This window comes from Protopterus annectens, chromosome 9.part0 (genome assembly GCF_019279795.1).
Source record: "Protopterus annectens isolate FY-2018-M chromosome 9.part0, PAN1.0, whole genome shotgun sequence".
In the NCBI taxonomy this organism is placed as follows: domain Eukaryota; kingdom Metazoa; phylum Chordata; order Ceratodontiformes; family Protopteridae; genus Protopterus; species Protopterus annectens.
The window spans coordinates 911,038,174-911,052,376 of record NC_056743.1 but is presented as its reverse complement, the minus strand read 5'-3'; the positions used below and the strand labels follow the sequence as shown (position 1 = coordinate 911,052,376).

At 38.2% G+C, this 14,203-nt stretch overlaps 1 protein-coding gene across 1 annotated transcript in view; it reads left to right on the top strand.

Annotated features, from left to right (window-relative positions):
• The window catches only part of LOC122811661 (unconventional myosin-Ib-like), a 1,027,360-nt gene that overhangs the window by 730,079 nt on the left and 283,078 nt on the right, over nucleotides 1-14,203 (top strand). The window contains exons 19-21 of the mRNA XM_044083653.1: nucleotides 8,149-8,242; nucleotides 10,825-10,974; nucleotides 12,085-12,153. Of these exons, the coding sequence (XP_043939588.1) occupies nucleotides 8,149-8,242; nucleotides 10,825-10,974; nucleotides 12,085-12,153 (313 nt within the window). The remainder of the gene's footprint in view (nucleotides 1-8,148; nucleotides 8,243-10,824; nucleotides 10,975-12,084; nucleotides 12,154-14,203) is intronic.

The window sequence follows — 14,203 nt, the reverse complement described above, 5'->3', positions numbered from 1 at the left end:
GTGATAAACGAGTGGAATATTGTAATTGTCACCGTAACGTTGCCGCTCTTGGGTCTTCTGGTTCCTTTCGTTGGTTTGTTTTGCTGTGATTTTGATACCGGATGTTTTGTGGATATGCAGGAGGTTCATCAGAGTGAGGTCTGATGCCCTGTATGGCATAGATCTCCCCTCACCAGCCTGTAGGAGAGAAACTACAGGGATAAAGCCTTGAGTCAGTCTGCATAGGCCATTTTACTTATGCACTGTATTCTTTTAGTGAATAACCTCTGTGGCCATTCCAAATGTCGGATATGCGTGGTTAGGTACATACTAAAGGGGCATTGTACTCAATGATAGTTCTGATGAATGCCGAATACAGTGGAACAATGACTTTCTTGGACTTAGATGCCGCACCAGGTTTTTGTCCCATACATTTTGTGGATATATACATATATATATATATATATATATATATATATATATATATATAAAACTAGGGCATGGTTGGTCAAGCATTTACAAGGTACCTCTCTCTGTCTCTGTTTAATAGTGACTCAAGTTCCAGACAAGGGGTAAATTTACTATTTCCCATCCACTGACCTAAGTTGTGCTTCATTAGGTGCAGTAAAAAACTCTGCTTCACGTGGATGGGAAGCCTTTCCCATAGAAGGGACAGTCTCTGAGACACATACCTGTCCCTCACGTATGTCTTATTTATGTTGCAGATGAGGTTTAGGTCCCTGAATTGGATGTTTCTGATGCTGTTTGTTTTATGGATGTGCAACACGTTTATTTAGGACAGATCAGTGAATGCTCTGTAAGTCAAACACAGATCGTCTCTCAGAAACCTGTAGGAGACTGAGTATAAGGATAGGGCTTCGAGGCAGTTTGCATAAGATGTGTTGCCTATGCCATGGATTTTTTGTGAGGAACCTCTGTGGACATTGTAGTCTATTACTGGTCTAATAAGGGCCAAGTACAACAGAACAATGACATCCTTTAACCTACATGCCATATCATTGCCTATAAGTTGTGCATATAATTAGGCTTCCATACCATGGTAGGCACATGATAATCAAAGGCCAAGTCACGGCCTACATGTGTTCCCAAATCCCTGGCCAGTGGGACTTCTGTCAGTGCTTTAGTAGCAATGTAGTAATTTGCAGGAGTGGACATCTTTTCAAACACATCTGTTATGCACTTCATTAAGTTTTAGAATATGACTTTGGCACCAATTGTTAATCAGTGTCAGGCCTTCTTTGAGGGTATTTATGTCTTAGGGGGATTCAATGAATGCACCTAGTTTGCAATTGTGTACATACTTGTTCATCCAGGGACCTGTCACTAGCCCTGACTTCAGAGAAGTAGGTGCCAAAAAGTAGTGGGCCCAGCAGGAATGTAGCCAGAAAATTCCATTTTGTTCTCACAAACTCTTTTTACTACCTCCAACCCACCTGGCATTTAATAAAATGGGCACATCTCTCAAAATGTAGTCCCCCCAAAAATTACTTCCCTCTAAAGTAATTAAAGATATATTTTTTTAGATTAGCAGACCTCTATATAAGCAAGTTAAGTACCTGTTGTTAGATGCAGTACTTTAGAGAATTTTAGACATAAATATAACCTGAAAAAACTACAATATTTCTAAGTGATGCTTTCTGTAGAGTTCAGAGTATGTCTGGCTACACCCTTAGCACAGAGACCTAAGCACTCACCTAATATTAGTACATCCTCCTCAGTAGTTCACAGTGTAGTTATCAGACATTTTTTTATTAAAAAGATGTGACCCCCCCCCCCCCCCCCAGGTGAGCAGTGGTTTCAGATGTCACTGCTCAGACACTGCTGCCTCTCCTTATTAATTGACGAGTCATTCTTAAACTGCTGTCAGCTTCCATATCTGACATCCTTTGTGCATCCCCATTTGAAAGTAATGTTTATATAATTTCTCCCATATGGGAATCCTGACACAAACTTTCTTAAGGCAGGTACAATGCAAAGCATCAAATGCCTAGGTCTAGGCTAGTCAGATGAAGTCAAACTGTCCAAATCACTGTACTTGCCAAAAATGATTGCTGAAGGGAAAACAGCTGAATACTGTTTTTCTGTGGGAGGGGAAACCCCCGGCAGCCCCAATACTTGGGATTGCTTCCCTTGCACCTGCCTACTTGATATATTTAACTCTTCCATCAGCCGTAGTTTTTTTTTTCTTCTTTATGATACCATTATATAACTAGTTTGATGGCCGCTGAGTGACCTACTGCTGAGTGACCCTGCTTCTGAGAGGTGTGACAGCACACTAATACAAATGGCAGAGGCTGTTTAATACTTAGTGACACTGACGAATGAGATGACAAGGAATCCGACTGTTGTTAAAGATATTAGCACATTCCATTATTTCTTATTTATTTTATTTTTATTTTGCATTTGTTTACCAGTTTTGTCTGACTGAGGAAAAAAGCTTAACTTTGTTAATGGATTACTCCCTTTCCCTCTTTTTTATTTTTTTTTGGAAGTAAGAAGTTGCTAAATGTCCATTAAGTGGTAGCGCTGGTCTGGTAGCCAGAGCTGGAATCCTGAAGAAGTAGAGCAGATATGGGTATATTTTCTCTTGTTGTTATTGCATGCCTAATCACCTAGTGAACATACACATATTCTGTCTTACACAGGAGTATTTTACTGCTGACTAATAACATCCTGATCAAAGGAAAAAAAAAATATTTATTTATTATTTATTTTACATTTGTTTACAGGGATAGTTCGACTGGATACATGTCCATTTTCAGCGGAGGCCCGGGGAGAAAAGCTCCAAAAAGACATTCAACAAACTGTTACATTTTTACAGTTTAAATCACAAATAAAATGATTTTTAAACAGATGTAAACAAACACAAAAACAGATACACAAACAAATTATTACATTTTTACTCAGATGGAAAATTCTAGACAGTGTTTTTAGGAATGATAGGGTATTGAATGCCAATAGGCTAACTTGGTAGTAGAGCCAAGGAGATCATAGGATTTATAAGTTAAGAAACAAAGTGTAGGCAGAAGTCCTCCATGTGCACATGAGTGATGGTTAGAGCTAGTCTGGATTAGGACAAGGACATAGCCATCGTTTTTTAAAGTACTGAACCAGACTTTTCTTGAACTGAGGTAGAGAAAGTTTAGATGCAAGATTAGCAGGAAGAGAATTCCAAGTTTTGCCAACAGAGTTAGCAAATAGAGATTTAACGGCTGTGTTGTTGGATTTGAGAGTCTGAACCAGTAGTCTTTCAGATGAACGAAGTGTGCTAAGGTTACTGTAGGGGGGTAATGAGGTTTTTAAGTACGGGTGTATTACCTGGTTGGTACAAGATCTTGTGTGCAACTATTAGTTGGTTAACCTGAAGTAGGTTAGGCAGTTCAAGCCATCCTAGTAGATTTAGGTTATGACAGTGATGAGTTCTGTAGGCTGCATCAGTAGCAAATCTAGCAATGTGATTGTAGCTGCTAGAAAGTTTATTAAGGTCAGTTTTGCTGAGGTTTGTAAATAGAGGGGAATCACAGAGGAGGGTGGAAAGTAGATGTATATGAGCAATTACAGTTCTGGCTAATGGCATTAGGAAGGGCTTGATCCTATATAGTGAGCCAAGTTTTTTATTAACTGTTTTAATAGTTTTATTGATATGCAGATCAAACTTAAGGTTATTATCTATTATTACTCCTTACAGTTTGGTTGAGGAATCTGGGGAAATAATGGTGCCGTTGTTGGATTTTAATGTAAAGGTTACAGGCGCAGACCTGTGAGTGGGGAGAAAAGCAGCAGTTTGGTTTTATTAGGATTTGACATGAGACAATGGTTAAAGAGCCAATTTTCAACTGTGTTAAAAGTATTTTGGGATAGAATCTGCAACTCTGTAGGTGAAGTGTCGGAACATACTAAAGTGGAGTCATCCGCATATTGAATGCGTGTTGGATTTGGGATGACCTTATACAAATCACTGATGAAAATGGAAAATAATAGTGGACCTAGTATGGAGCCTTGTGGTACTCTGAGGGTGATGGGTAAAAGGGTGGATAGCTTGCTCTTCCATAGGACAGCCTGTTGTCTACCACTGAGATATGATTGAAACCATTGGATGCCCTGGTCCTCTAGGGTGATGGATTTCAAAGTGTTTATGAGTATTTGGTAGTTTACCATATCAAAGGCTTTTGAAAGATTGAGAAAGATAGCAGAGGAAAGTTTATTATTGTTTTGTGTTGGTTAATGGTGTTAGAGACGGAGAGAATGGCTGTGGTTGTACTATGGAATGGTCTAAAGCCATGTTGGGTATTGGCTAGAAGATTATTTAGGATAAGATAGTTCATGAGTTGATTGTGGATGCATTTTTCCATAATTTTAGCCAAGGGTGACAGAATACCTATGGGTCTGTAGTTTAAAAGTTCAGTAGAGCTGCCCCCTTTATGGAGTGGGGTGACATGGGATATATTCCAGACAAAAAGAATGGATGCTTCAGTTATAGTTCTATTGATCAGGATAGTAATGGGGTATGCTATGGCATCTGCAGATTTTTATAGATATTCTGCAGGGAGGAGATCAGCCAACAGGGTGGTAGGCTTTAGTTGTTTAAGTAATTTTCGGACCAGAGATGTGCAAACTGGCTTGAAGTTAAAGGGGAGTTGGGAGCAGGGTGTAGTGGCCAGAGAATATGGGCATCCAGGGGATAATTGGTTAGCTAGGTTCTGGATGGTTGTTGTAAAGAAGCTGTTAAAGGTATTGGGAATTTCTGCTGGGGGGGTTTGGTTAGAATCCAAGGGGTAGGAGTGGAGGACTGTCCTGGACTAAGGAGTTTGTTTATACCTACCCAAAACTTTTGTGGCTTGTTTTGGTGTTTTTCTTGTAGATGACAGTAGTAGTTTTTCTTGTCTAATGTGGTGGATTTATTTGTCTCATTTCTTGTATCTAAGTTGATCTATAGATTTTTTTGTGGTCCTTGAAGTGGTCCAAGCTCTATTTCTAAGTATCATTTTATATCTGGTTTCTTTTGAGAGCCAAGGAGCAACTTTTGTTTTGGTTATAATAGTCTGTGCTGGTGCATGGGTGTCAGGGATGGATAGGAATTTGGTATTAAAGTAATTTACTGCTTCTTCAAGTGGTAATTGTTTCAGAACTGACCAATTGCAAGATTTGAGTTCATTTTGGAAATTTGTGCAGTTGAAATTCTTATTGTTCCTTACTGTTTTAAAATGGACTGGTTGTGGATATCAGCTTTTTGCCTGATTAAATAGGTGAGGGGGTGATCACTTACATCATCAGGCAGGGTCCCACTCTTGTATTTGAGGGGATGGGTGTTAACAAGAATCCAGTCCAGAATACTTGCTTTGTTGTTGGGTTTACTGATCCTAGTGGGGGAGGATATTGAAAGAATAATAGTTCACTGTCTTTTCACTAGCATGATTATTAGCTTGAATAAAAAGCTGCAAGAATGATATGAAATTTAAAGGGTTAATTTAGAACTAGTATAAAATGCAGAAAAATACTAAGTGTGCTGGCAAGCATATATAGCTTAGTTAGACTTTTTGGCATTCATGTAAAGGAGTATGTTATTGAGAAACAAAGTCTGTAAAAATAACTGCGCAGATGGCAGCTGGAAGGACATCAATGAAGTAAAGAGATGTAACATCAAGTTTCAGATAGTGATTGAACACCATGTTTCAGATAATGCAAGACTGAGTTTCCATGAATCATCAAACTACAAAGAACCAAGGACAAGGGAACAAAGGACAAAGAAAGAACTGTTATACCTCAGACTCTGAAAAAAAAAATATCAGACCTTTTGGTATAAAAATGACTGTGCGTAAACAAGCTTTGGATATATGCCATAGAGAGCTGACAGCATCCGTGTTACATGCTTGTAGATCTGAAAAGAAAAATGTGATAGTAAAGCGTAATAACTGAAACAGTTATCTTCGTGTATTTATTGTACTCAGTACAATACAGTAATAAGACTAGTTGATTACAATAAATAGTTAAAGGAACTGTGGTATGCATGCATGTAAATGCAAGTAACAGCAAGAAACAAACAGGAAGACGTTATAATTTTTCAGATATGACCTGTGAAAATCCATAAAGGTTTACGTGGTAAGTGGGGGGTTCTGAGGAACACATGCTCCAGTCTATGTTGAAGTCCCCAAGTACAATGGTTTCTCGGGGGTAATTGCTGGATAACCAATGTAGGATATCTTCAAGGGTATTTATCTTATTGGCTTGGGGAATATACACACAGATGAGATTTATACATTTGTTCTTATTAATGTGGAGCTTAGTGATACGAATTTCAGCATTGCCAAACAGGGATGTTTGCAGGGAATTATTGGACACTTCAAGCATGGATTTGTTCAGAACAGCTACCCCACCTCCCTTTCTATTGATTCGATCAAGCCTTAGGTTGTTATAGCCTGGTGGTATAACTTCTTTAGCTGAAGTAGAAGGTTTTAGCCACGTTTCAGTAAGACATAGTATGTCTGGGGAAAGAGCAACTAAGAGAGCATGGAGGTGTTGAATCTTATTGTTTACACTTCTGATATTTAGGTGACTGATCAAGAGTGAGTTTGGGGGTTTGTCTAAGATTTGTGTAGTAGTGGTACAGTTAGTAAAGGACATAGAACCAGTGGATGAGGATGGGCCAGGATTTGCGTGGATATCTCCATCTATTGCCAAGTTGCAGTGTAATCTGATTGTGAGCTTCCAGATTTTAATTAATAGACTTTGGTATCGTTTGGTTTTAGGGTTGGCATATCTTGTTCTAATGGGATGCTGATACCTAGTAAGTAAGGAGTTAGATGGGAGGAGATGTATTAAGTGTTCAAGCTTGTGTGGAGCTATAAATGTGGAGGTTTGGCCTTTTGGGTAGTGGAAACCTGGGTATGTATTATATTCATAGGCAGTAAGAAGACATGGGACAAGCAGAAAGGGTAGCAGAGAGTACAGTGGTAATATTTTAAGTGATTTCATTGCAAGTAACATTGGAATTATTGAGGCTGACTTGTCCCCCAGTTTAAACTTTTTAAGATAGAATAGAAAGGTTAAGTACTGGGGTTTGAATAAATAATTAATAAATTTGTTTATTTAGTTATTGACATGCTTACTGTGAAAATCTGACGCAATAATTGTATCCATTTTCAGTGGAGGCCCAGGGAGAATAGCTACACAAATAAAAGAACAGAAAATATATTACATGGGTAAAAACTGACATCATATTACAATATAAAGTAAATACATAGATTAATCCAAATATGAATAATGTATGACGTAGAATAATACACATAAATCATCATTAATACAAGATAATTATAATATCATGTAGCATATTGACATGTTAGAAATGCGACAGTTTATTGATGAAGCATAAGTCAGAATGGAAAATTCAAACAGTGGATAAGGAGGAGGAGAGGAGAGCAAGGGAGAGTGAAAACTAAGTATCTGATTGAGGTAATAAGTAGAATAGATATTGGAGAAAGGAGAAATACAGAGTAAAATAAAGAGGGGAAATAAGAGTAAGATAAAATCAAGGAAAATGAGATACAGGGTGTACATTGGTATTAGAGGAGGTTATATATCAGTATTAGAGTAGATAGGGTGTATATAGGTATTAGAAGAGATATAGGTATTAGAGGACATGTAGGGTACATATAAATGTTGGAAGGGATACAGAGTGTATATAAGTGTTAGAGAAGATATAGGGTGTATATAGTTATTAAAGTAGATATGGTGTATATATGTATTAGAAGACATATACAGTGCATATAAATGTTAGAGGAGATATAGGGTGTATGTAGGTATTAGAGAAGTAAGAGTTGAAATTATTAGCCAGATGTCAGAAGTTAGTTGCTGTGTCTGACATTTACTGTCATGAGGCTAATATGGTGATTGTGTACTCACTTGAAGGTGTGTATGTATATATTTAAGACTGGTAAGTGAGATATGTGGCACTGTTTCATAATGTTTTAGGATACAATGGCATGAAACCACTATATAATGCAAATGCAAGCTGATATGGATTGCTTCATAATGTGCTGAGATCAAAATAGTCATTTATTTGAAATGAGAATATAAAAACTGAAGGAGATAACATAGTCATGGTGATTGTTTAAGTTCATAACAAACCTTAATATCTTTATTTTTTATTAGAGATGGGGTCCTGGCTATTGTGGCAGCACTTCAAATTCCATCAGATGAGTATGCTTTTGGACGAACTAAAGTATTCATCCGGACACCCCAGTCTGTGAGTACCTTATTCCAAGCTCATTATCCAAGAGCATATACATTTAACATGACAGAGCTGAAGCAAATTACTGGAGATAAAAATAATCAATCACCAACAGCAGGGGATCTCTGCAGTGGTGGACTGTGATGGTCGGGGTGGTAGCTGGAGCTTCTCATTTTGCTTTGCAGAATGATTTGTACTGTTTTAGTATGAGAGTCTCCTGTGGTGTATTGACTTAGTTCACAGACAGACTTTTCATTCCTGTTAGCACTTACAAAAAAATCTGTTTAATTCAACTGAAAATTAGGTTCAAAATGTTTTGGCAGCCTGTGATTGTCTTGAGTTCACATTCACATTCATGTTGAACACATAAGCTTCTACCAGCGTGCTTCTGTTTGTGGAATATATATTCTTCATTTCTGATATATTTGCCTACTTGGAAGCAAGATTCAAATGCTAAGAGATCACGACATAGATTTTCAGTAATAGATTATTTTTTAAATGTTTATTTCCCATGGTACAGCTACTTTTATTTTGGCTAGTCATGGTCAGAAAGTTACTCCACTGTGCAATTTTCAGCATTACACACTGACCTCTCTGTTTGGGGTCATCCTACAAAGACAGTCAGAACCTTCCAGATGATTCAGTGATGCACTTTTCAAAAGCTGGTGATCAGATATGAAGCTCTTGAAACAGCCTAGCCGACTTCCTAGATTCTGCATTGTATAGGCCCCAAGGACAGCATCAGTCATCAATGGACTGTCAATCTGCACACATCCTAACAGGTAAATTGTCAATCTGCAATCCAGTTTGTATTTTCCTTCTGCAGAACATTCCATACACACATATCCACTTTCACACAGGTGGCATTATGCAGCCAGTACTGAGTCTTTCTTCATTCCTGCTATTGTTTCTGTACTACTTCCTTTAATCGATCCTCACTTTCACTTACCTTCATTATTTTTTTCTTTCCTGTGAGATGTAAAGCATAGCTAGTCTCTTCTAGAAAATTTGTTATATCATTATATCTGCTTTCCATCTTAGGAGACATTCAGTGTCCTTGTTGCTTCTTATTTTTCTACCTTAGAAATGCATATGATTTTACGTTCTAGCAGATGTGCAACATATGAAATATTTTTTCCTTCTGTTGTTGAAGATATGTAACATTCATTCTTTCTCACCTCCTTTTCTTCTTAGGAGATATAGAACATCTTCCCTCCTTCCATTGTAGGAGATATTATGACCTTCTACATGATAAATTAGTGGCTGACATCTGATTTGCCCAACCCTCCTGTTACTGGCCACTCTCTGCTGATCAAAGTGTGCTCTACTTTTGCCATAAGACTAACAAAAATAGCAAAGTACACTTGTGGTGAATATAGTAGTTGAAACTTCTTACAAGTCTCTGAACACTAACATTGTCACTTTAAATAAAGTAGGCATGGAGGTAGGGTGCTGAAGTACTTGTCATCAGAACTGTATGTTCTCAACTTTCATGTTCTTCTTCTTCTTTTGGCTTCATCCATTAGGGGTCACCACAGCAGATCATAGGTCTGCAGAATAAGTGACAGTAGAGTTTTACAATGTCAAGTTGCCAGCCCGGTACCCAACCTTCCTCAGAAGGCACACACGCACAAACACTCACACCTAGGGCCAATTTAGGATGCCCACTCCACCTGCAGCATGTCTAGGGAATGTAGGAGGAAACTGGAGCACCCAGAGGAAACCCACGTGAGCACAGGGAGGACATGCAGCCTCTGCGCAGAAGGCACCCAAGCTGAGAATTGAACCAGAGAACCCATTGCTGTGAGGTGACAATGCTAACCGCTGCACCACTGTGCCACCCACCTCAACTTTCATGTTATTCAATTATTATTATTACTTATTTGCATTTGTTAACTGGGAATGTCCAATTGGGGAGTTTTATTTTTAGTGGAGTCCCAGGAAAAACATTTGCAAAACAAACAGATATGCAAACATACAAAAATGTACAGACATATACAACAAGGTTTGGTTTATGCATTGTTCATTCTCAGTCTGCATAAAGTTGAGTGATGTGGTGCGAGAAGAAAGGATTTGTAAAAGTGGATACTGGTATCTATGTTTATTTATAGAAATCATTAATTATGAAATAGTAATAAAAAGCTGCTTTAAACATCTGAGAGTAAGATATATTCTTAAATCCCTATGCATCAGCAGGAGGAAGATAACAAATGGAATGCATGCCAGTATATTAGTCTACAGATAAATATTGCTAGATTGACTTAGTCCTGAAACAGAACCCCTTATGACGGCCTGCTATGAGATGAACAGTTTTTAGACAAGAAGTGTTTGGTGCCCACTGTGGTATGGAGAGTTATCAGCTGCTTGCCCCTGCTGCACTGGACACAGTAATACGTTCTGGTAGTTTATTGATTGTGTAGATAAAGTGACTTGATCAGATGAAGTCTGAATGTTCCATAACTAAGTTTAATATTCTTTCATGTTTTTCTCTTTGCTTGCTTTACAGATAACCTCAGAAGCAAAATGCTGTTTTATTCCATAATGCGTGGTTTCTTACCTCTTTAGTGCAATTCATATTCTTTGTTTCTTTTCCTTAGTTACTTCTTCTGGAAGAGAGGCGAAAACAGAGATTGTCAGAGCTTGTCACCATCATTCAGAGTATGTTTCGGTGCTGGAAATGCAGAAGAGAGTTCCTCAAAATGCGAGAAAGCCAGATCGTTATTTCTGCATGGTACAAGAGGCACTTGGTGAGTCACCTCTTAAGAGCAACTTTAAAATTACTCATATAGCTACTCAAATGAAAAAAATAAATAAAAGTGCTCTTCTAAGGTGGAGATGTACACTGCACTGCTGCTCTAGGTTTGATGTCTGCATCCTGGTAGTCAGAAGAGCTCTAGTAGAAATGAAGAATATCAGCAGTCCTGGGAAGCAGAGGGCATTGTTATGTTATCTGACTACCCCTGGCAGTACAAGACTACAATTAGAATAGTGTGTCTGTGGCCTATGTAGGCTACCAGGACTATTTGTCATAGTCTGCTGGACAGTATTCCTTGGTAACATCTGGGTAGGAGAAGGACATCAGACTGCAATGGGTCTACACAGTAGTATGTAAACTTAGTCCCTTCCTTAGCAGTCAGCCTGCAGTTTTCTGACACTATTTCTTTCAGCCACAGTAGTGTGTCTAGAAATTTATATAAGGGGAAGTTCACCTTGCCTGATAAATTATATGTTTATGTGTGTGTGTGTGTGTGTGTGTGTGTGTGTGTGTATGTGTAATTGTGAATGTGTGTGTGTGTGTGTCTGCGTGCTTGTGTGTGCATGCATGAGTGTGCGTGCGTGTGTGTGTGTGTGTGTGTGTGTGTGTGTGTGTGTGTGTGTGTGCGAACATGTGTGTATGTCTGCATGCTTGTGTGTGCATGCGTGTGTGTGTGTGTGTGTGTGTGTCTGTGTGTGTGTGTGTGTGTGTGTGTGTGTGTCTGTGTGTGTCTGTGTGTGTGTGTGTGTGTGTGTGTGTGTGTGTGTGTGTGTGTGTGTGTGTGTGTGTGTGTGTCAGGGGAAACTTTGCCATCAGGCAGCAGATTCTATCTCTTAAAAAGGAGGGGCACATGCCCTTGTGTCTCTTCCCTACCATTGTGTCTCATAATCCTCATAAGGGCCTGTTTTTTAGGCTCTAGTCACAATGTAGGTTTGTATCACTCTATACAGTGAGACTGTGATATGGGAATACTGCAATCTCTCCAGAGTTACTAAACATAACTATAAAAATGCATAAAATAAAAAATATACTATCAAACAAATACTTAAACCACACTCCAAGCTGCAATGCACTGACTTCCATTCTTAATTCTTTCTTTTAGGAGCAAAACAGATACAGACAGAAAAAGGCATCTACACTTATCATCCAGGCATACATACGAGGCTGGAAGGTAAGAGAAAAAAATGTAATTCTTTCTGTGCACTATTAGCTTTTTTCTCTTAAAAAACATGCTTGCAGTATCCACATATGTCCTTTGGCCTTGTAGAACACCACATGAAGCCACTGAGGGGGACTGAATTCCCTATAGAAATACTTGGCCCTAATAACATATGATTTAATTCAGTCAAGGTAGTTCTGTTCAATGTAGCAACTCCAACGAAACTTCCACTAATTTAAAACACTTTATTCAGATTGTAACAAAAGTAAGCGCTTTCACCCGTAGGCTTTCTCAAACTTTTACAAAGCAGACTAACACACTAAACATTTAAATGTACCTCCTCCAAAGCTACCTTGACTGAAATAGTTTTTGGTAGTACTCGCTAAATAGTGAATGGAATTGTGACTGGAGCCGTTAAGTAACAGCATTATATGGTGACTGACATTATTTATTTTCTTACAACGCTGTTCCTGAACTCTGTTGGTTTGCTGTGCGGCATTTGGGTGCTTTGCATATGATTTAATTGTCTTAAATTCAGTTGCACAGCCCTTACACTGCACTACACTAAAATACACTTCATATAAAGTTTATTATAGCAATCTGTTACTTGTAGCCTGTTTGCATAATATAACAAAAACTACAGTGTACTACATCTGAGAGTTAATTACAGTGGGGTTATAGTTAGAAATCTTGGTGCATGCAGTTCCCCACCACTTATCATCACACTGATGGTGCAATGACCCCTATTCACTGTCCTTTCTTTCCATGCTGGTGCTTACTGAAGTTTGTTTTAAGATGTGGGCATGCACTCATTCAAGAGAGGTTTGGGGATCAAAGATCTTCTACAGGAAAATTGAGGGTCAAAGACTTTTTGTAGGGAAAAATCGATTCGTATGATATATGTGTTGTGATGGGATATGGGGTAAATTAATAAACAATTTTCTTTGAATACAAAAGTTACCATACAAATTATTACAAGTCATAAAATTTCAGTAAACAGCCTCATGTGTAGGATTCACTTCCTCCTAAGACAATAATCATGTCAAAGTTTGGCACAGAAAGAAGAAAAAGCAACAGCTTGCTTTCTGGAAAAAGTCACATAATTTACCTTTTCCATTTTCAAGACAAATGTTTTACTTTCAAGGCACAATGTTTAACAACGTGTGATTTGCATATCCCTGTTTCAGGAAACTGTCTGTACTGTCCATGTGTATATGTGATGGAGGTGGGGGGAGGGGGCAAACTGTGGTGTCAGCGCTCAAAGCTTGATTTTCCTATACAGTTACTATGAAAAAGTCGACCTTAAAGCATTACAGTTAAGCCTTTTGATTATTTCTTCACTGATATAAACATTGTTCTTAGTATAAACATACTAGTGGCTGAACATTGCTGGTTCAGAACTGGAAGACCTCGTTCCTGTTATTTCCTCTGACTCACAATGAAATGTTGGCAGAAGGTCTTATGCAGCATGATCTCATGATTACTGTCATTGTGCTAATTTTTGCTGAACTAGAAGATATTAAGATGCTGATCTGTCTTATTTAATAAAATTGCTGAAGACAATCCTCTGGTCACACTGTCTGACACAAAGAGCACAGTAAGTTATTTTTATGACTTATCCAACAAAAATGATTTTTGTTTAAAATACAAATGTACATGTTAGGTGGTTTTGTGATTATAATAATGGTAACAGCGTACCTGTAGCCTGTCAGATACTGCATACACCTTTTGCTACTTTGCACCTTTCTTACCATCTTGCTCTAAAAGGCCACTTCTGGCATTTCAGTCTTTCTAAGACACATATGGAGTAAATCTGTGGGAACCTGACAAATACATATCTACAATATTTCTTTACGTGGATGTGAACAATCCCTTAAGTAAGCAGTGCAAACATCTTAATACTGCCCTAATCTTAAGCAGACTTTGGCAAGAGAAATGAATTAACAGAACAAAATTGTAATCATTTTTGTTAAACTGTTAGATTCTTTAAAATTCTGTATTATACCATGACCGCCGAAAAACGTGCACGCTGATTGGCCAGCGTGCCTGTTGTAAATCGAGT